At 41.0% G+C, this 21,494-nt stretch overlaps 1 protein-coding gene across 2 annotated transcripts in view; it reads right to left on the reverse strand.

Annotated features, from left to right (window-relative positions):
- Positions 1-1,387: 1,387 nt before the first annotated feature.
- Positions 1,388-21,494, reverse strand: part of Smchd1 (SMC hinge domain containing 1) — a 130,878-nt gene continuing 110,771 nt past the window's right edge. For both annotated transcript variants that reach the window (XM_030250119.1, NM_028887.4), the window contains 9 exons: positions 19,919-20,004; positions 18,740-18,862; positions 16,926-17,116; positions 15,247-15,356; positions 15,036-15,106; positions 10,285-10,456; positions 6,489-6,647; positions 5,785-5,899; positions 1,388-2,264 (listed from right to left, as the gene is read on the reverse strand). In XM_030250119.1, the coding sequence (XP_030105979.1) occupies positions 2,237-2,264; positions 5,785-5,899; positions 6,489-6,647; positions 10,285-10,456; positions 15,036-15,106; positions 15,247-15,356; positions 16,926-17,116; positions 18,740-18,862; positions 19,919-20,004 (1,055 nt within the window). In that variant the 3' untranslated portion in view covers positions 1,388-2,236. The remainder of the gene's footprint in view (positions 2,265-5,784; positions 5,900-6,488; positions 6,648-10,284; positions 10,457-15,035; positions 15,107-15,246; positions 15,357-16,925; positions 17,117-18,739; positions 18,863-19,918; positions 20,005-21,494) is intronic.

Raw genomic sequence — 21,494 nt, forward strand, 5'->3', positions numbered from 1 at the left:
TTTTTTTTTTAACATCTTTCTAGTTTTTCAGTAGAATCACCAAATGCTTTTTTTTTTTTTTTTTTTTTTTTTGATTTTTCGAGACAGGGTTTCTCTGTGAAGCCCTGGCTGTCCTGGCACTCACTTTGTAGACCATGCTGGCCTCGAACTCAGAAATCCGCCTGCTTCTGCCTCCCGTGCTGGGATTAAAGGTGTGTGCCACCACGCCCGCTACCAAATGCTTTCTTTACTCATTTGTGTGTCTTGTCCATGCCATCTAGGAAGCAGTGAGTTAGTTCCCGGCTGTCTGTCTGGCTGCTAGTAGCCGGTATACCTTGATGCTTTTTCCTTTTTAGACCTAAGAGCGCTCTCTAGTTATTTCTAGTCATCACTTTCCTCTGTGGTCTCTTGAATCTCATTAAGAAACTGATTCAGGGCTGAAGTGGCCTGGAGGCTCGAGGTTTCCTTCTGAAGGTTTGGTACCAAAGCAGGTGGCTCTGTTGGCACAATTCTTCCAGAAGCTTGGAAGTCTTTTAGGCAGTTCTCTAACCACTGGGACCATCTGGGACTCGGTGTCCACAGGAAGGCCTTTTGTTGTTGCTGTTCTTCTGGTTTTACGCTTCCAGATGTTTTTCAAGTTCGATGTGTCTATTATTTTCCTCTTCTGCTTCTTTCTCAGATTTTTCATTCTACTGGCTATCTTAGTCTTAGCAAATATTCCATTCCACATTCACGAAAGCATTTATTTGAAATCCTTTGCTCCGATACTTTTTAAAGGACCTTCATTTGTCGTTTGTTCTTTGTTCATGTTAGGCACTTCATGGATTGCTTACTGACACAATTCACAGAGAGGGTGCTAGTGACTGCCTGCCTTGCCTGGAGCTAGCCATCAGCTCTCATACCCTCCCACTCCCCCAACCCCAGCCATGGCTCAGAGCAAAACCACAGTTAATTATTTTAAAACTTGTTTTCAGATTTTTCTCTTTCTTTTTAAAGATTATTTTATTTTATGTGCATTGGTGTTTTGCCTTCATATATGTTTGTGTGAAGATGTCAGATCTCCTGGAACTGGAGTTAGTGTGGCTGCCATGTGGGTGCTGGGAATTGAAACTAGGTCCTCTGGAAGAGCAGCCAGTGCTTATAATCACTGAGCCATTTTGCCAACACGGCTTTCAGATTTTTTTAAGACAGGGTCTCGTATAATTAGGCTGGCCTTGAACTTGCTATATATCCAAGGATATTAGAGTTACAGGGGTGCTCCTCCACAGCTGCAACTAATTCTATTATTGCCAATTTGTGTCTTCAACACTGCAGACACTGAGCTCCACCCACACCGACGAGTCACTTCAGTACTTTGTACTAAGGCAGCTTTTACAGAGCTTTAAATTTCAATCAAGGAAACCACTAATTTTTTTGGGGAGGAGAAATGATTGTTGTTTATTAACCTTGCTGCATAATCAGGAAGGATTAAAAACACACATTTCCTGGAACAGAAAATTGTACCAAAAGTATTCCTTACAAAATAAATTCACAGAGCAAAAGTCTTGCACTTACAGAGACACACACGGCGTATGTTAGTTTGAATAAATGCACAGCTTAGATGTTTATATAACATATCCCTAACAAACTCTTTGAATTCTTGTTTTCTTTAATCTCTTAAAAATAGTTGTAAAAAATTAGAAAATAATGCAAATGTAGAATTAAAGCCAAGTGCTGCTGCATATCTTACTTATATACAGGATACAGTCTTTAGGCTGTCCTATCACCAACTCATACAGGACACAATCTTTAGGCTATCCTATTCTCACCAATGTTTTTGTGTATCTGAACATTTAAATTCCCAGACACCTGTGCTTTCTCTGTTTTAATGCAGAATTCAACTTTCCACATATATTTACAGTTAAATATCTAGTTCTAGAATTTTCCTTACACAAAAGACAAAACATGTTTGTTAAATAAGTCCAGAAAAAGGCAATAAAAAAGGCTGTTTTTAAGAAACAGTTCTAATATGTTCATGATTATGCTGAGGAGCAGGAAGTTGTCTTCAGGGCAGGAAACGTCCCAGGGCTGGGATGACCACCACTGGGTAAAAGTGTACATTTGCAAGCCAGCCACCGACGGGCCCAACGACTGCAATGACCCCAGGAAATTTGTGCTGCCCCATGAGATTCTGAAAGTTGAATAGCTTCAATGGCTTCCAGGCCCATTTGGAGGAACAGGAAATTCTTGCCAGGATTATCATAGTCTTCAGAAATGCTCAGTTTGGTACGTCACCTTTTGGCCTTCTGAAAGAGACATAGAAGCAAGGCAGGCTCAGTGAACTCGGCAGTCTCCATTCCCCACCTCGGTCATACACCTGCTTCAGTTACAGCCCTCTTGAAGCAGAAAAACAAAAACCAAAACAAAACAAAACCGCCACCAGGATTTATATACCTGTGACTTCCTTCCCTAAACTCCTTGATCGTTTCAGAATGCTTAAATATCTATCACATGAACTCTGCTCTAACTCTGATCCTTAGTGTAAATAGTTAATACAATTTTTAATTATTTGGTAATCATGCATATCTCCCATGTGAGTACGTCTATAGTATGCATGAACAATTTGAATTCCAGCTCCTTGGACAGTGTAATCTGAGATAAAACTGCAGATTATTTACTCCCTCGCTGCTCCTGCTTTGGAATGAAATTATGATTTCAAGAACTAGCTGAGGCTGTAGATGAGTGTGTGTGAGGCCCTGGCCTCAGCAGCAGCCTTAGCCGCTCTCTGACCATCCCATCTCTCACTCTCCTTCCCTCACATGTAGTGATGAACACAGAAAATGCGTTGGTATTTATGTCCTGTTATGCACACAACTAAATTTTCTAACAACAGTACCTCCAAACATATACATTTTAAAGAAACTGCTAATTTGTAATAAAGACCCCACATTTATGTATTTTACTTAGTTTAAGTGTATACACGTGCATGCCTGAGTTATTCACGTGTATTACACGCATACAGGATCTCACAGAGATCAGGGGAGGTGTCTAATCCACTGGAACTGGTGAGCCATCACGTGGGTGCTGGGAACTGAACCCAGATACACTGCAAGAGCAGTCAGTGCTCTTAACCACCGAGCCATCTCTCCAGCCCCTTAATACAATTTTCATGAGTAGAAAACCAATTAGAAGCGCAAGTTCTTCTTGACATTTGACCAATACAAAACCGTATATTGATATAAGCATATGCTAAGACTCATGTTCTTTCACATTTATACCCTTGAGTGCCATCGTTTCAGTTACAGTTCTGTAATGCCTCACAGAATACAGTTGTTTCTTCTAGTAATGATATACCAGGGCTAATAAATACAGTATGGGATTTTTGTTAAGAGCACAAATAAGTAAAAAATGCAAAGGTATAGATATATAATTATTATTTCTTCTTTTCCTATTAAAATGTTCGTTTTATGAATGAAATCTGTTATTTCTATCCTGTTAAGGATACTTTGGGCCAGCACGCAAAGGCACTTGCTGCCAAACATGCCACCTTTGAGTTTGATCTCCAGGGCCCACACAGTAGAAGACAACTAACCCCTGCAAAGCAACCTCTGCTTCATCAGCATAGGCATGGGGGAGGTAGACAGAGGTTGGCAGAGCTCTCTGAGTTTGAAGTCAGCCTGGTCTACACAATGAGTTCCAGGACAGCCTGGTCTACATAGCAAAATCCTGTCTCAAAAATAAAAGAAAACATTTTTTACATTGCTTACATGTTTAAATAATACTTTGGATACAAACTTGTAAGTCTAAACCCTTTAACTTCATGCATGTATGCCTTTGGTGAAGGCAGTAAACTATTATTATAAACACTACTACCAACAACTACTATTATTATAAAACCTCTCTTGGGGTGGGGGTAGGCTGAGGTAGGGGTGACTTACTCAGCAGTATTCTCGAACTCAATATTGCTCCTACTGGCCCCAGTCTCTGGATTCTCCCACCTCACCCTCCTGAGTACTAAGATCTCAGGAATGTACCACTTCACGTCCAGAATGATACCAGCCAGGTAGCATCCTCGGGAAAGCTGAGAAAGCTGTTTTCATCACACTTAATTAACCCATCAGAACCCTCAGCTGAGCCAAGGTGACTAGAAGGATCATTAGAACTGAATTTCTTTCTCGGAGGTCCAGTTGAGGGCACGTGCCTTCTAGGGTCTCCTCACCCTGTTAGGTTGTAGCCACCAGTCTTTACGTCCCATGCCCTTTACTGTCTTATTGAGTGGCAAAGTCATGATGCTTTATCTTTATGAAATTTGTAAACTTCCCCTCAGCTTTCATGTTTCTCTCTGTCCATCATCAACCCTCTATACCCAAGTCCTTCCCCGCTGGGCTCTGCTTTAATACTTTTTCCTGACCACTGACCCTGTTCATCTCTGTGTTATCATTTTCTCTCCTTTGCCACAGCAGTTTACCTTTTTTTGTTTGTTTGGTTGGTTGGTTTGGTTTTCTAAGACAGGGTTTCTCTGTGTAGCCCTGGCTGTCCTGGAACTCATTCTGTCGACCAGGTTGGCCTCGAACTCAGAAATCTGCCTGCCTCTGCCTCCCGAGTGCTGGGATTAAAGGCACGCGCCACCACAGCCCAGCTGCAGGTTACTTTTAAATATGACAAGGCAAGAGCCTTGTCAGTTCTATTTATGGAATAACAACAGTGTAATTGAACATTCAAGTATTTGCTGAATATGCAGGAAGGGAAAATATAGGACATCAATTCCAAATATAACAAGTCTCATGGTTGATATGAAAATGTTATTCAAATAGTGTCCACACACACACACACACTACTACCACTCTCTATTCTCTCCTAGGGTAGTATCCTGGCTAGTTTTGTGTCAACTTGACACAGTCATCTGAAAGGAGGGAACCTCAACTGAGAAAATGTCTCCATAATATCCAGCTGTAGGGCATTGTTGTCACTAGTTATTGATGTGGGAGAGTCCAGCCCATTGTGGGTGGGGCCATCCTGGGCTGGTGGTCCTGGGTTCTATGTGAAAACAAGTTGAGCAAAAGGCCTAAGGAGCAACACCCCTCCATGGTCCCTGCATCTGCTCCTGCCTCCAGGTTCCTGTCCTGTTTGAGTTCCTGTTCTCACTAGTTTTGATGATGGACTGTTATATGGAACTCTGAATGAATAAACCTTCTTCTTTCCAATTTGCTTTGGTCATGGTGTATTATCACAGCAACCGTAACCCTAACTAAGACAGGCAGCCTTCTAAATCTAAAAAGGATAGCTCTGCCAAGTTAGGTTGCCAAAGGCTCTGTTGGACTTTTGACGAATTACAAGTGGTATTTGATTGAGCAAACCAAACAGAAGCTTTAGAAACAACTAATACAGAGATGACTATGCACATCACTACTTATGAAAGTGCTGACTCCATTAAGTAGAAGGCAGGGTACTGAAACTTATGCCCCAAACATACAAGTAATTTCATTCGATTGACTTTTAAGAACAGAAAAATAATGAACATTTCTAAATAGTAAGGTATCACTGACAAAATGATATTTCCTAAAAGAATACAATGGTTCTATATCTTCAGAAAACCAAAGTGTCATGTATTATGCCCTCGGGATACTGGAGATCAAAACAAGGAAGGACTTCACACACACCAGACAAGCACTCTGCTCCTGAGTTACCAGCCCAAATCTGCTTTTGTTTGTAAAATACTAACTTAGCCTCAGGAAATTCAGAAATAAATCTATAATGATTTTCAAGTGTAATGACGGAGGATCTTTGATAAAGTATCAAATGATAATCAGGTCCCAATATGCTCACCTATTCTGTCTGGTGGATTCTCTTCTCATTCTTTTAGTAGGGATTGGGCACTCTGTCACCTCAATCTTTGGTGAGTGACAAAGTGACTCATTACACCTGCGCACAGGAGTCATTCCTGTGAAGAAAATGGTAAGGAGCTGGTGAAGCACAAGAAAAAAGAGCAAATATCAATATATATTAACCTGCGGAAAGGAGCTCTCTTACTTCTTGTGATGGTTAGTTCTTGACAACTAATACCAACTAGAGCCACCTGGAACAAGGAAAGCACAACTGGGGAACTGCCTCCATCAGTCTGAGTGCACGTCTGTGGGGCACTTTGATTGTACGAGGTGTTACCCTGAACCAGGTGGCCCTGAATTGTATAAGTAAGTTAGAGTAGCCATGGAGAGCAAGATGGTAGCCGGTGTTTCTCCATGGCCTCCATTTAGCTTTACCCTGGCGTCTCTGGCTGAGCAGCTGCAGCCTGTAAGCTGAATGAAATGAACCCTTCCTCCCCGGTCTGCCCTTGGCCAGGGTGCTCGCCACAGCAACAGAAACCTTGACTAAGTTACTATTCAAGTAAGAGGAGAGTTTTAAGCATTTATCAGACAGCTTGGTGCTTATGAAATCCATGCAAGTCCTGAATCATTTGCATTCTGTCTTTTTATAGTCGGACTCATCAATGTTCACCGTCAAGCAAAAAGTTCACAAACACAAGCACATACCGAGTTTCTGCTCTATTCGTTTCAGACTTTTTTCCTGTTCATCAAGTTCTTGCTTTTTCTTCTTCATATCAGGAGTGTGAAGGTACTGCAGCTGATTGTCCAAGTCCTCGTTCACAGAGCTCAGCCTGTACAGAGCAGTGCGATACTGCTGAATAAGATCTGCAAAAAAGCAGACATCTAGATAAAGAGCTAACATCATACCAAATTCCTGTTTTACAAAAAAAAAATTAGCATCACTAAGTAACTTGGGAGAACACATTTAAAGTCATGAACCACTTAATGCAAAGAACTAGTGGAGACAACAAATGATAGTTACATTTTAACTTTCTTTGACTTAAGTTATTTCTGTGTGAGGAATGAAGTTTCAATGACTACCCTCGATATTTTATTTCTGGTTTTGTTTTTGAAGTGCTGGAGATAGAACCCAAGATGGCACACATGAGGCAAATGCCCTACCACTGAGTTCCACTCCCAGATACCTCAAGCTTTCTGTATGAAAGTGCCTGGACATTTTTACATCCTGTCTGATACAGAGTATTCAATTTTCTTCCACAGATACAGCCAGAGGGGAAGAGGAGGAGGGAAAGAGCACTAACTGTTGCACTGTGGGATGCCAGTAAGCCCTGGCTTGTAATGAACAAACTGTGCCTGCACACACAGCAACTCAACCCTGCACAGACTGGTTTTGTATACAAGAGGATGGAAAGAGGGCAGATTTTAAAGTTTAATTGTATTATCCCGGGATACAAAAGGTTGTTTCTATGCAAGTATAGAATGCACTGAAAACCCCCACCCTGCTCCACTCCTTTCTCTCACCTGTCCACCCAGCCTATGTTCCTTATGTTCCCACAGACTCTATTTATGCCCATATGACCTCATATCAGTGTATACAAATCTGTGGCTCACAAAGGAGAGAAAACGATATATTCCCTTTGACACACTCATTGTCTCCTCCACTGTTCATGTGAACCACATTGTATCCATTTCTTCTGTCAATGGTCACATAGGATGGCTCTATAACTTGGCTACAGAGAAGTCCTGCTGTAAGGGCAGGCAGTGATCTCTTTAATGTGCTAATAAATTCTTTTGAATAAATCTCTAGGAGCTCTGTTGGGTCCTGCAATATTTTTAATCTCTCTCTCTCTCCCCCCAAACCTCCATATTGGTTTCCATAGTGACTGGACCAGAAGTGCATAAGGATTTAGTTGCTGTCCTTATCAACAATCAAGAGAGTTTGGATGATGCCCTTTCCTGAAGTGAGATGAAATCTTCATGTAATCTTTTGTTGAGATAATATTTTTGTACACTGTGTGAAGGTATGTCTCTCTCCTGCCTCACCTACTTAAGGCTCCCTCTGATTGGTTTCATAAAGAGCTGAATAGCCAATGGGACTTCTCAGTAGAGATAAGAACCCTGGGAAAGGAGATGAGGAGGATTCGCCAGCTAGTCATGGAGGAAGGAGCAGGTGCCAGGACTGAAGGAAAAGTAACAGGCCACGTGGCAGAGCGTCGATTAGAATAAACGGGTTATTCTAATATGAATATCCTAATAGCTTGATACAAGTAATACATCTAAACAAGCTGGCTGGGAACGAGTCTAAGCTACATGGCCTAGGCATCATAAATAAAGAATTGTCTCTGTGTCATCATTTGAGTGCTGGCAGGTCAGAGAGTGTTCCGTGATAATTATTTACATCTCAGAAGTTTTTGTATGAGTCATTAACATACACAAGCAGATGTATGAACCCTCTCGTCATATTTTTCCAACCACTGCTTTTAAAACTGTTACAGCTAAAGGAGTATCTCAAAGTTGGAAGCTATCCAAATTTACCAGCTGAGTTATAAGTAATCTATTTACACAGCGACTACACAATGAAAACAAATGACAGCTACCAACATACAAGGCACAGGATGAGCAGAGGCAGGCACAAGTTGCATTTCTATTTACATATAAATTACAAAAGTGGACAAAACGACCTGTGCCATGGTAAGTAAAGAAAGTCGTGCCAAGCAGAGACTTGAAGAGAGAACAGTGAGCAGCTTCCTATAGAGCTGAGTGTTCTACTCTCTTTAAATTGTTTGCAGTACTGCAGATTAAACATGCTATTCAGCGCTCTACAACTGACTACATCCTCAAGCCTTATTTTTAAGTATTTTAAGTATGGTATTCTTCTGATAAACCTTACCAGTGCTATGTTTATAAAATGTGAAGTTTTCTATGTGTGGATTACACTATGACAAGGAAGTGTAGCCTGGGTTGTGCCTCCTCCTGCAATTCCAACACGTGGGAGATTATGGCACAAGAATGACCATGAATTCTAGGCAAGCCTGGCTGCCTGGTGTCAAGCTAGCCTAGGGCAACAGAATAAAAATGGTCTCGAAAAGCAAAGCAAAGCAAAGCAAAGCAAAGCAAAGCAAAGCAAAGCAAAGCAAAGCAAAGCAAAGCAAGCCAAAAAGCAAAATGGGACTCACATACGCACTGGAGTATCAAGTGGGGTTACCAGGAAAGGGAGCTGTCATTTGCTGTAGTGGATAGGCCCTGAGCTCAGGCTGCGTGAGCAGATATAAAAGGGCAACAGACACTGTCCTCACCGTGGGTCTCTAGAGTAGCCAATCTCAGAGTTTCAAGTACGAGGAAGACTGCCAGGGAAAAGGGATGGGATGGTACTACGTTTCAGATCTGCAATATGCATTTTGGGAGAGAGACTGCATATTGATGTGAAAGTATTTAACAATACTGAACTGTGCAATGAAAACAGTTAAGATGGCAAATTTTATTGTATAAAGTAATAGCATAAAAGGCTACCGTAAGAAATCATTGTGTTTGGTGACCACAGATGTCAAGCACATGACAGCCTCCTGAAATGAAAGCAGGAGTCTGTAAAGCGCCAGCGCTCTGGACTCAGACTCAGTACAGACAGACTTTGGAGCAGACGCAGATGATTACGTCGGCTTTCAGGGAGGCAGCTGGGAGACGAGAAAATAAAGTGGCGGAAAGGTCCATGAAAAAAATATAATTTTGACAGGGCTTTGCTGGCCTCAAATTTCTGTGCAAGTGAGCCTTCCCATCAGCCTCCCAAATAGTTAAGGCACAGCTACCACAGCTGGCTCAAAAACTCAGCTATAGAAACTGAGACAAAAACAAATGATTACCTAATAAACTATTAATTTAACAAGGCAGAATACACTTTAATACATAGTAAAAAGGAGGCATTACTGATCCTGCTCTCTTGTACTATATTCAATAAAGGAGGAAGAGGGCATATTGCAACTACTTGGTTTTTCTAAGAACAAAACCATTTTACATTGTATATATTGGTTACTGGTTAATAATTTTGTTACATTAGGCTCTGAATACATAAGCCCAAAGAGAATGTTAAAGTCAAATCAGAAATTGGATCTAGATACTCATTCAGCCGGGAATGTAGCTTAGTGGTAGAATGCTTGCTTAACATATGTAAACTCTCTCCCCTACCACAAAATAAATTAAAGAATAGGGAATCCACAGGAGAGACTTTTGTGATCTGGAGCTGGGGTTGTGGCCTAGTTGGTGGAGTGCTTGCCTAGCATGCAAAGCTATCATCAGTCAGTTTAGCCCCAGCACCACGGACACTGGGTGTGTGTGTGGTTAAGCACCTGCCACCCCAGCACTGAGAGGTGTGGGAGGAGGGTCAGTAAATTCAAGGCCACCTCCAAGCCTATGGTGAATTCCTGGCCAACCTGAGATTCATAAGACACTGTGTTAAAACAACAAACAAACAAACAAAACCTGAAAATTCACCCCATGTTTAACTTACCTATTTGTTTCCCCAAGACCACACACTGCTTTGGTACTGGAGCTCCGAAGACCATTCCCCGAAGTTTGTCCATTGGCGGAGCTTTATTCTGAAGGCCCCCAAACTTCCCATTACTTCTAATTCTATCTCCATCTCTAGTCAGGAGTGTGGGGCAGTGTGTGATTTTAACAACCTATTGAGAGCACACAAACACTAATTAGCAAAAAACTGATTCCAACTGCTCTAAAGAGTAATTAAATCTCAGTTTATAAATGACATGATCCGATGGGCATGGGGACACACGCCTTTAATCCTAGCACTTAGGGAGGCAGAGGCAGGCAAATCTCTCTGAGTTCGAGGCAGGCCTGGTCAATAATGTGAGTTCCAAGACAGCCAGGGCTCTGTAGAGACACTGCCTCAAAAACAAACAAACAAACAAAACAACAACATCAACAATAAAGAAATAAATCAAAACCAAAAGAACAGCAAAAAAAAAAAAAATCCAACTTGTAAATAAATTAATAAGCAAGAAAGTAAATGAATAAGCAGCATGGCTGTGGTAGTGTTTTTGCAAAGTTAATAAGCTAATGATAAGTAAAGTGAACTGGGCAGGCAAAAAGCCCATAGACAGGGAGGGAACCGGATGAGTTTTCAAATGGTAAATGTTAGCTTGAACTAGCTTAAACTGGGGAGAAAGGCATCAACAATGAGATTCTCCCAATTAGTCAGAATAAAAATGATCACACTGGATTTAGCATTTTATGATCTCTAGGAATGTATTCAGCAATTCCACTTATGTATGTACTCAAAACAATCTAATGAAATACAGAAAGCTCACTAAGTTACAGCATATCCCCACAGAGAAACAGCATGCACATTAAAAAGCGCTTGAAGGGGCTACGGGAGATCAGGCAATGGTAAGAGTGTTCTAGCATATAAGCGTGAGGAACGGGATGTGGATTCTTAGCATGCACACAGAAGAGCTCATGTGGTTGCACTCACACCCACTACTGCCAGGGGCGGGGGCTGTGGAAACAGGTGGGTCAATGGGCTTGCTAACCAGCCAGCCTCCTAACCCCACACCAACCCACTCCACCCGGACCAACGCGCAGGCTCCAGTGTCAGTGAGACCCTGGCTTAAGGAAAGGTTACAGCTAGTGCAGCACTTCATCTGATATCCTCCTCCGGCCTGTACACACACGCACACGCACACACACACACACACACTCACACTCACCACCCTCAAGTGTGATCGAAGAGCATTATAATTCAGCACATTACAAACATCTAATCCAATCTAACGTTAAAGCTTAAATAGTATCTGAATTATATGAAATATTTACATAGACTATATATAATTTATAGAAATAAAATTACATCTTAAAAAAGTATAATGCCAGAGGAACATCACAGATGCTCTTCCAGAAAACTGGCACTTTTATTTATTTTTGGTGTTAAATCTGCCATTGAAAAGACCCTTAAAGTACAACAATATGAGTGGTCACTTTACTGTTTGATGTGCAATGTCACCATGAGATTAAACTCTCTGAGCCAGCTAGCTGTAGGCTAGGTCTACAGGCGTGGGCTAATTGAAAAAAATTGAATTGAAAAAAAAATACAGTAAATTTAGTGAGCCAAATTTTTTTGTTTGTTATTTCAAGACAGAGTTTCTCTGTGTAGTCCTGGCTGTCCTAGAACTGGCTCTGAAGACTAAACTGGCCTCAAACTCAGAGATCTGTCTGCCTCTGCTGAGATTAAAGGCATATGCCACCACTGCCTGGTAGTGAGCTAAAAGTCTGCAAATTTCAAATTACTTGGTTTGGTAAGAGAAATGATTATGCATTCTTGGTTTTGATTTGGACTTATATGCTTTCTAAAGGTGAACACAAGGTAAAACTGGGGGCAGGAGCTACATAGATGGCCCAGTGAGCAGGCTGAGCTGGGGGTGGGGTGGTGGTAGAGGTAGCACTTGCCTTTAATTAACCCAGCCCTTGGGAAGCAGAGACCAGCCTGGTATATAGAAAGAATGCCAGGGTAATAACCAGGGCTACACAGAGAAACCTTGTCTTGAAAAACAACACAAAACAAAACAAAAACATAAAAAAACCTAGAAACCCTAAGACAAAGGCCTACAAACACAAAAGAATGTAAGTTATTAAACAATTAAAGATACTCCAGTGGTAAACTGCCCTCTTGTAAAGATGCTAAATGCTGGTGAGCCTAGCTGCCTGCAAAGGCACCAACAAACAGTAAACAGAACTTTGTTCTTTCAAAATCATTATGCTCTTGACCCCATAACTTCCACTGTTCTCAACCAGTGGGTTGGCAATCCCTCGGGAGGCTCACATATCAGGTATCGTGCATGTCAGATGTTTACATTATGATTCATAACAGAAGTAAACTTACAGTTATGCAGTAACAATGAAATAACCTTATGGTGGGGGGTGGCCATCATGACATGAGGAATGTTAGTAAAGGTTGCAGCTTTAAAGGCTGAGAAGCACTGGTATAACATCATGTGGCCTTTAAATACGAGACAGGATTTTCCCTTTCACAGTCCACCCTAGGCTGGCCGAGAGCTCAGTATATTGTGCATGTTAGCCTTGTACTCACACTCCTGTCTAAAGGAAATACGGGGACAGAGTGTGGAGCAGAGACAGAAGGAAAGGCCATCCAGAGACTGCCCCACCTGGGGATCCATCCCATATACAGACACCAAACCCAGACACTACTGTGGATGCCAAGAAGTGCTTGCTGACAGGAGCCTCAACTGTCTCCAGAGAGGCTTTGCCAAAGCCTGACAAATACAGAGGTGGGTGCTTGCAGTCAACCATTGGACTGAGCACGGTGTCCCCAGTGGAGCATTAGGGAAAGGACTGAAGGAGCTGAAGGGGTTTGCAACCTCATAGAAAGAACAACAATAATCCACCAACTAGAGCCCCCAGAGCTCCCAGGGACTAAAACACCAACCAAGGAGTACTCATGGAGGGACCCATGGCTCCAGCTGTATATGTAGCAGAAGCTGGACTTATCTGGCATCAGTGGGAGGAGAGATCCTTGGTCCTGTGAAGGCTCGATACACCAGTGTAGGGGAATGCCAGGGCGGGGAGGCAGGAGTGGGTGGGTGGGTGGGGGAACACCCTCACAGAAGCAGGGGGAGGGGGAATGGGATAGGGGAATAACATTTGAAATGTAAATAAATACAATATCAAAAAAAATGGTAAAGTTGAAATAGAAATTTAAAAAATAAAATAAAATGAGACTGTGAACCACTACACCCAGCTTAGAGATGGTATTTTTACAGAAACGATCAGGCTGAGGTTGTTCAGTCTCTAATCCAGTGTCACTGCTGTCCTCAGAAAGGGGAAAGGCAGACATGATGACACATACATTAAAAGAGACATGAGGAAGATAGCCAATTACAAGGAAAGGCGAGAGGCTCTGAAACAGACTCTTCCTTCACTCATGGCTCCTAGAAGAAATCACCTCTGCCAATCACTCTGACCATGAACTTCCAACCCAACAGATATGAGATAAAAAATTTCAATTATACATGCAAGTTAGAGCTTTTCCAATATGAGACTGTCCCTTTTCAGTTTTAGATACTACACTCATTTCATTTTAATTTGTTTCAAATTAATGGTAAGTTTTGCATTGGTTTTAACAAGGTCAGTCATTTGTTTATATATCATCCAATGAAATGATTTTTTTTTTCCCTTTTGAGATAGTCTTGTTAAGTAACTCAGGCTGGCCTCAAATTCCAGATCTCTTCCCATCTCACAAGTATTCCTGGCTAATGGAATTTTATACACACCACATGCACACACGGCTCTGCTATATTAAAAATGTTTTAATTCTAGAATTAGAGCTACAGATTTTAAAAGAAATAAAGGACATATGATAGCTCGATTTCTAATTTTCTGAGTAAGTTTCAAACTAGTTTCCATAATGGCCATATCAATTTGCTCCCCCACCGACAGTAAATCAGGGTTAGTCTTTCTCTACATCTTCTTGTTTCTCCATATTTGTGTCAGACTTCCTATGATGGCCATTCTGACTGGGATTAAATCATATCTCATAATAGTTTTAATTTGCATTATTGTGGTGCCCAGGGATGATGAATCCCTTTTTAAAATCAGTTATTGGTCATGTGTCTATTCAATTCTTTAGTCCATTTGCTGACTGGCAGTTTTAGTCCCTTGTATTTTACTTCTGCAATTCTTTGTGAATTCTGGGTATTATCCTCCTCCTGACGGAAAGCCCGGCTACTACACTCTAGGGTATATACACAGAGAACTGCACAGAACACGGTTTAAATCCACACCCCTCTACTCTACTGCAGCAAGAAAATAGGGCCAACCTAGTTGTCTATCAAAAGATGGATGAATAAGAAAATCTGGCATACTACCTAGCTTTAAAAAATGAAGTCACAAAATTTGCAAGAAAAGGGGTAGAATTAGAAAGAATCTCAAATATTAAGTAAGGTCGCCTGAAGAATAAATGAACCACACATGTTCCCCTTCACACATGGACCTGTAGCCTGCAATGCACACGTAAGCAAATGGTCATGTGCGCACAAAAACACACCAGAGAGAGCAGGTGTTCTCTAAGCCTTCCCAGCGGCTCTTCTAACTGAGAACTCACTGAGAGGCAGACTGTGGGCCTTCATGCTTAATGCTTGCTTATGTGGCTATGTTGATCTGTCTGTGTGGTGTTTATATTTCCTGTTTCCTCACAATAAAGTGATTTAAAAGAATAAATGAAGTACATACCTCTTTTCTATAATGATTGGCTGCATCCAGATTATCCAAAATAATGGTGTCTCCTAACAGCATACCAAAAACTAAAAACATCAAAATATACAAAATTTAATATTGATAAAAGTAGCATTTATAGGAACATAATTTTTCAGTTAATAATTTATAGATTTATGTCAGAAATGTAACAGTTGAACAAAATGAAAATCACTACAATATCTTTTACCTGTTTCACAATGTTCAATATTATCTGGGAATGTTAACAAATCTCGGGCAAAGACTGGATTTCCAAAGGGCTTAAAGTGTAATTTACCATTTCGGAAATGAGGTAGAGGTCTAAATTAAAAAACAAGACAAAAGAGAGGTACTTAACAAAGCATACAAAACTATTTAAATTAAAAAAAAAATACTCTTAGAAAACCATAATAAATATAAGCACATTATGTGATCACATATTCTGTCCTAGAAATGAAGATTTGTCATATAAAGTATCTGCCTTACTGACTCTTGAGAATCTGGCAAACAGCATATGTTTCTCTCTCCCTCTTATTACTTATCCTTAAATCCATGTGCTCACTTTTAATCTCAGCACTTAAGAGCCAGAGGCAGAAGGATTTACAGAGCTTCAGGAGAGCAGGGGCTACATAGAAAAGAAGTGAAATATTCCTTCCCCAAAAAGGGAGTGTTAAGGGCACTAAATAGGAATAGAGCAAATGTTCTAGAGTAAATTCTAATTGTAAATATCTTGTCGACATTGAATTTTAGTATTTTTATAGCTATTGTGAGAACTTAGTACATGCATATTCACCTCTTATCATTTTCCCAACTCCTCTCAGGTCCATTTCCCTGTCTACCTCCTCTTTTTCTTTTTCCAAATCACCCACAAAGTCTAATTTGTGCTGCCCATATACTCATGGGTGTGGGGCTATCCAATGGAGCATGGTTCACCATCCAGGGCTCACACCCTTCAAGAAAACGGACTCTTCCCTTCAGAAGCCACTGTCAACAGTTCCTCATTCAGAGGTCCCTCTTCTAACGGGCTACACGTGGTCTTCTAACGGGCTACACGTGGTCTTTATCTTGTGTATTCTTGTGTATGGGTACAGCAGTCCTCAGGGTGTGTATGTAGGTCAGAGGACAAGGTCAGCCATTTTTCTCAATTACTCTTCATTTTATTTTTGAACCCCTAAGGGATCCTCCTGTCTGCCTCAGCAGCAATGGGATTACAGAGAAGTGACACATCTGATTTTCATGTGGGTGCCAGTAGTGTGAACTCGGTTCTTTTTGATAACACAGCAAGCACTTTATTGACTGAGTCTCTCTAGCACCTACTCCCACTATGCCCCCAAACTCCACTGGGCCTTCAGCAGTTACAAAGACAGAGGCGGCCTTCCTAAATGGAAATGTTTTCTCATAAAAACTATCACCTTTGGGAAAGTGCATGCAGTGTAAGTATGAAGACCTACGTGTGACATGAATTCATAGTCCCAGTATTGGGGATGTGGCAATAGTTGGATCTCTGGAGCTCACCAATTAGTCAATCTAGCAGAATCTGTGAACACCAGAGCCAGTGAGACCTCTAACCTGCACATACATGTGCACTTACATGTATGTGCACACACACACACAATCTCATTTAGACGGATATTTTGATATATTGGATTTCTTTTACTGCCTAAAACAAGTACTAATTAACAGCAGAATGGTAGGTGATGGCCTGTAATAGGTATGACTTAGGATGGAAGGAAAGCAGGAACTCAAATACAAGTCTATTATGTCAATATATCACCTTGACCTAGAAGGTAGACTAACTTGTATTCAGCTTATATGAGGCCATGTGGGTTTGACCCCAAGTACTGCAAAACAACAAAATAGACAAGTAACACTTCCATTTTTTTCTCTCACCTTTTCCAATCTGGAAGAGTTTTCCTGTAAATAGAATCAAGGGGCAACACTTGCTGGCGACCTTGAGTTTCGTCATAGATAGCGCGTGCGGCATCAGTGGTTAGGGTAACCACACAGTCCATGTCACTTGCCAGATGCCAAGAGATAACCATGGCAGCTCGATCATCTTCAATTTGTGCTAGATGTGCAATCTAAAGCCATTTTAATAAAAACACACAGAAATTTAAAAATAACAACAATGGGAAATGTCAGGTAAGTAGACACTTTTTTCACACTTAATGTCTATAGTAGGGAAGGTCTTGGTAATCATGAAGTATTGAAAGATTAGAACTACTAACAAGTAGAAGTGGGGAATTCTAGGCCTTTAGGCCCAGGCTTGGGAATGTCACCTCTGTGACTCAATGCTCCAAGATATGCTAATCATAAAACAGATAGCGACATCCCTCCAACCCACCTGCTTCCTGGGTTCAAAGAGTGTTAATTCAAAGAATGTGCTATTGTTAGGGGCTCTTAGAAACTGTCCTAAGAGATAACCTGAACAATGTGACTTTGCACTTCCTTGTGACTCTTAACTGGTATCTTTGGTATTTTCCCAACAATGCCCTCCCCACTTCCTTGAGTTGTGGTTTCTTCCTTTAAATACCCCCTTATCCAGGTACTCAGGGCGCCACGGTCCTCTATCCCTGTGTGGTATATGACCGTGGGCCCAAGAGCGCTCTTGAATAAAAATCCTCTTGCAGTTTGCAGCAAGACTGTTTCTTGTGGGTGATTTTGGGGTGTCGCCTCTCCTGAGTCAGAACGTGAGGGAGTCCTCACGTTGTGGGTCTTTCAGTATTACTTAAAGATGTGCAATAAATCAACAGAGGCTCAAGATTAAGAATGTATTTAAAATACCTTTCTAAATATATTTCTTTCAGAAAAGAAATCTAAATATTACAAAAAAGAATCATTGCTTCTGGGCTAGTGAGATGGCTAGTGGTTAAGAGCACTGACTGCTCTCCCAGAGGTCCTGAGTTCAATTCCCAGCAACCACAAGGTGGCTCACAACCATCTGTAATGGGATCCGATGCCCTCTTCTGTTGTGTCTGGAGACAGCTACAGTGAACTCATAATAAATCAATAAATCTTTAAAAAAGAAAAACCAAAAAACAACTATTAAAAAAAAAAAAAAAAAAAAAAAAAAGAATCAGCTGGGGGTGGTGGCGCACGCCTTTAATCCCATCACTTGGGAGGCAGAGGCAGAGGCAGGCGGATTTCTGAGTTCGAGGCCGGCCTGGTCTACAGAGTGAGTGCCAGGACAGCCAGGGCTATACAGAGAAACCCTGTTTCAAAAAAACAAAACAAAACAAAAAACCAAACAAACAAACAAACAGAATCATTGCTTCATTGGGAATTAGAATAAATCATTTTCTTACTTACAAATGCTTGCCTGTGGTCACAATCATTCCTGCTTCACGCCTGTTACCACTGGGATATTACTTCTAAAATCTCTGTGTTGTGCTAGTACAATTAGGTCTACCGTTTATTCTTATCTGATCTGGTAGCACAAATCTCCCTAGAAATAAGGCTTTTATTTCACTACAGACACATTATAATATCTGCCCTACTTTTCTAATTCACAATACATTAATGGGCAAAAATTAACAATGTGGAGATGCAGACAAGGGGTCCAGCTCAGTAGTAAAGTTCTGCCTAGCATACAGGAAGCCCTGGAGTCAGTCCTCAGAACTGAAGAGTGCAGGAGAGAGAACAGACAGTCTACACAACACAAGGTAACAAGATGTACTGTTTCTTAGAAAGTTTAAAATACAAACCTTTCCCAAAATATCTCCACTGCGTTTAGTGTAGTTTGGAAGAGTACACAACCTTCTGGGCCTCTTTTTAAGCTCGTTCTGTTCTGTTATCTTTTTTTCCAAAAGTGCTTCAATATGAGTTGTCTGTAATCAATAAGGAAAATTTATCTACAAGGTCAATTGTTTTTTATAACAGGCAATCAAGGATATAGAAAAACCAGTAGTTTGGAGAACTTGAGAAAGTTATTCAAATAGGCATTACTTGATAGAAAACTACCAATGTATGTCTACTGAATACTTACCATGGGAAACTGGGCCTGAAAATCCAGACCATGGCATGCTACAGCAGTACTCCTACCACTGAGCTACTAGACTCCCAAAGACAGAAAGGCTTCTTATGAGGAAGGAAGGGGCAGTGCAAGGGCCTTCCTAAGCTCTTATCCATCATAAACTCATGCTCTACCGCTGAGCTCTTTGTTCAGTGCTGTTTAAAAATCTTAGCTATGAAATACAATGCCTAGCCAGATCCAGGGGTATTCTTCTACAATCTCAGCATTCCTTCACATGAGGAAGGAAGAGTTTGAACCACATAGCAAAACTCTGTCTACCAAATGCAAAAAAACAAAAAAACAGCAAAGCAAAAGGTAAAAATAAACACACTGTCTTCTCTTTAAAATTATATCACAAACACAAAAGGCTATAAGCTAAAAAGTTCTCTACACTTAACATATTGTGGGGCTGAAGCGATGGTAGAGCAATGAAGACAATGTACTGTTCTTACAGAGGATCAGGGTTCAATTTCCAGGACCCATATGGTGGCTCTCAGGTGATCCAATGTGTACGCACGCAAAGCCTTCATGTGCATGAAATGATAACTACATCAAGCAATCAGACATAGTATGTGCACTGTGGATGTGCCATGGCACACATGTGTTCAGAGGACAAATGCTCTCCCCAAGCCTGTCAGCCGAAGTCCGATCTCCCAAAGCCACATGAGGATGGAAGGCAAGAACAAATTCCATAGAGTTGTGCTGTGACTTCCACACGTATACCATGGCACATGTATAGACTCTGCAACCCATCTATGTGCGTTTGTGTATTCACACACACAAAGTTAAAAGCAACAGTGTCTGTAGAGTTCCTAATAAAACAAGTAGTTGAATTTAATAAAAAGATTTAATGAACACTGGGAAGCTGTACCTGTTGTGTCGCAGGAATATCAATATTGTACGCTTTTAGTTCATTTCGTAGCTGGGTCTCTTTTAACTTTGCTTCTTCAGCTTGGCCTAAAATTTAAAAAAAAAATTACATTCATTTTCCCCCCACCCCACATTCATTTTTTAATATCCTTAAAACATAGCTTTTGAAAAAATTTCAACTATTTTTTTCTTTTAATGTTAAAATGAAAACTGACAAGTAATAACTACCAAGCTCTAAGTCCCAAGGTCCAATGATACATTAAAAAGAGAAACAAAATTCATATACTGGGGTACACTAGGTATCATACTGCAAACTCATGATTTGGGATGTTATTCAGTCTTAATTCCATATGTGGACACATGAGTTACATAACTGCAGAGGAGCTCTCAGATCCAAGGTAAACATCTATAAGCCGGGCAGTGGTGGCGCACGCCTTTAATCCTAGCACTTGAGAGGCAGAGGCAGGTGTATCTCTGTGAGTTCTGGGCCAGCCTGGTCTACAGAGTGAATTCCAAGACAGCCAGGACTGCTATGCAGCGAAACCCTGTCTTGAAACCCACCCTCCAAAAATTTATAAACAGTCTATAAAATGACATGTCAACTTCATTTCTATTACTGTGTACTGTCTTATATGAATATAGAAATATGTATCACAGGTAATACATGGTTCTTAATAAATTTCTCAAAATTTGAAGTATATTATAAAATGTCTAAATAACTTTTCAATTTCATTTTATACGTATGAGTATTTTGCCTGCATGCTTATATGTGCACTACTTGTGTGCCTGGTGCCTGTAGAGGCCTAAAGAGGGTGTTGGATCTCCAGGAACTGGAGTTACAGATGATAGTGTGTAGCTGTATGGTTTCTGGGAATTGAACCTGGCTTATCTGGAAGATCAGTTGGTGCTCTTAATCCCCGAAGCATGTCTCCAGACACTATATATTTTAAAACACGTAACTGATATACAAAAGCATAAAACTAAGATGGAGGGGATGGTTCAGTGACTAACAGCTCTGGATGCTCTTACAGAGGATCTGGATTCAGTTCCAGGTACTCACTGGGCAGCTCACAACTGCCTGTAACACCTGTTCCATGGGATCTGACACCCTCTACTGGCCTCTGTGGGCATCCAGGGAAAACATATATGCAGGCAAAATGCCAAAAATATAATAATAAATGAACCTTTTGCTGTATGGTGGCAGCAAATCCCTTATTCCAGCACTCTAGAGGCAGTGATAGACAGATCTCTGAGTGTGAGGCCTGCCTGATCTACAGAATGAGTTCCAGGACAGCCAGGGCCACACAAAGGAACCCTTTCTTGAGAAGAAGAAAAAATATATAAAACTAAAACAATTTAAAACTCATAGTAAAAAATATCTGGGGGCTGGAGTGATGGCTCAGTGGTTAAGAGTACCGACTGCTCTTCCAGGGGTCCTGAGTTCAATTCCCAGCAACCACAAGTGGCTCACAACCATCTGTAATGGAATCTGATGCCCTCTTCTGGTGTGTCTGAAGACAGTGACAGTATACTCACATATATAAAAAAATAAATCTTAAAAAAAAAACAAACTGACA

The sequence above is a fragment of the Mus musculus genome, chromosome 17 (assembly GCF_000001635.26).
Source record: "Mus musculus strain C57BL/6J chromosome 17, GRCm38.p6 C57BL/6J".
NCBI lineage: Eukaryota > Metazoa > Chordata > Mammalia > Rodentia > Muridae > Mus > Mus musculus.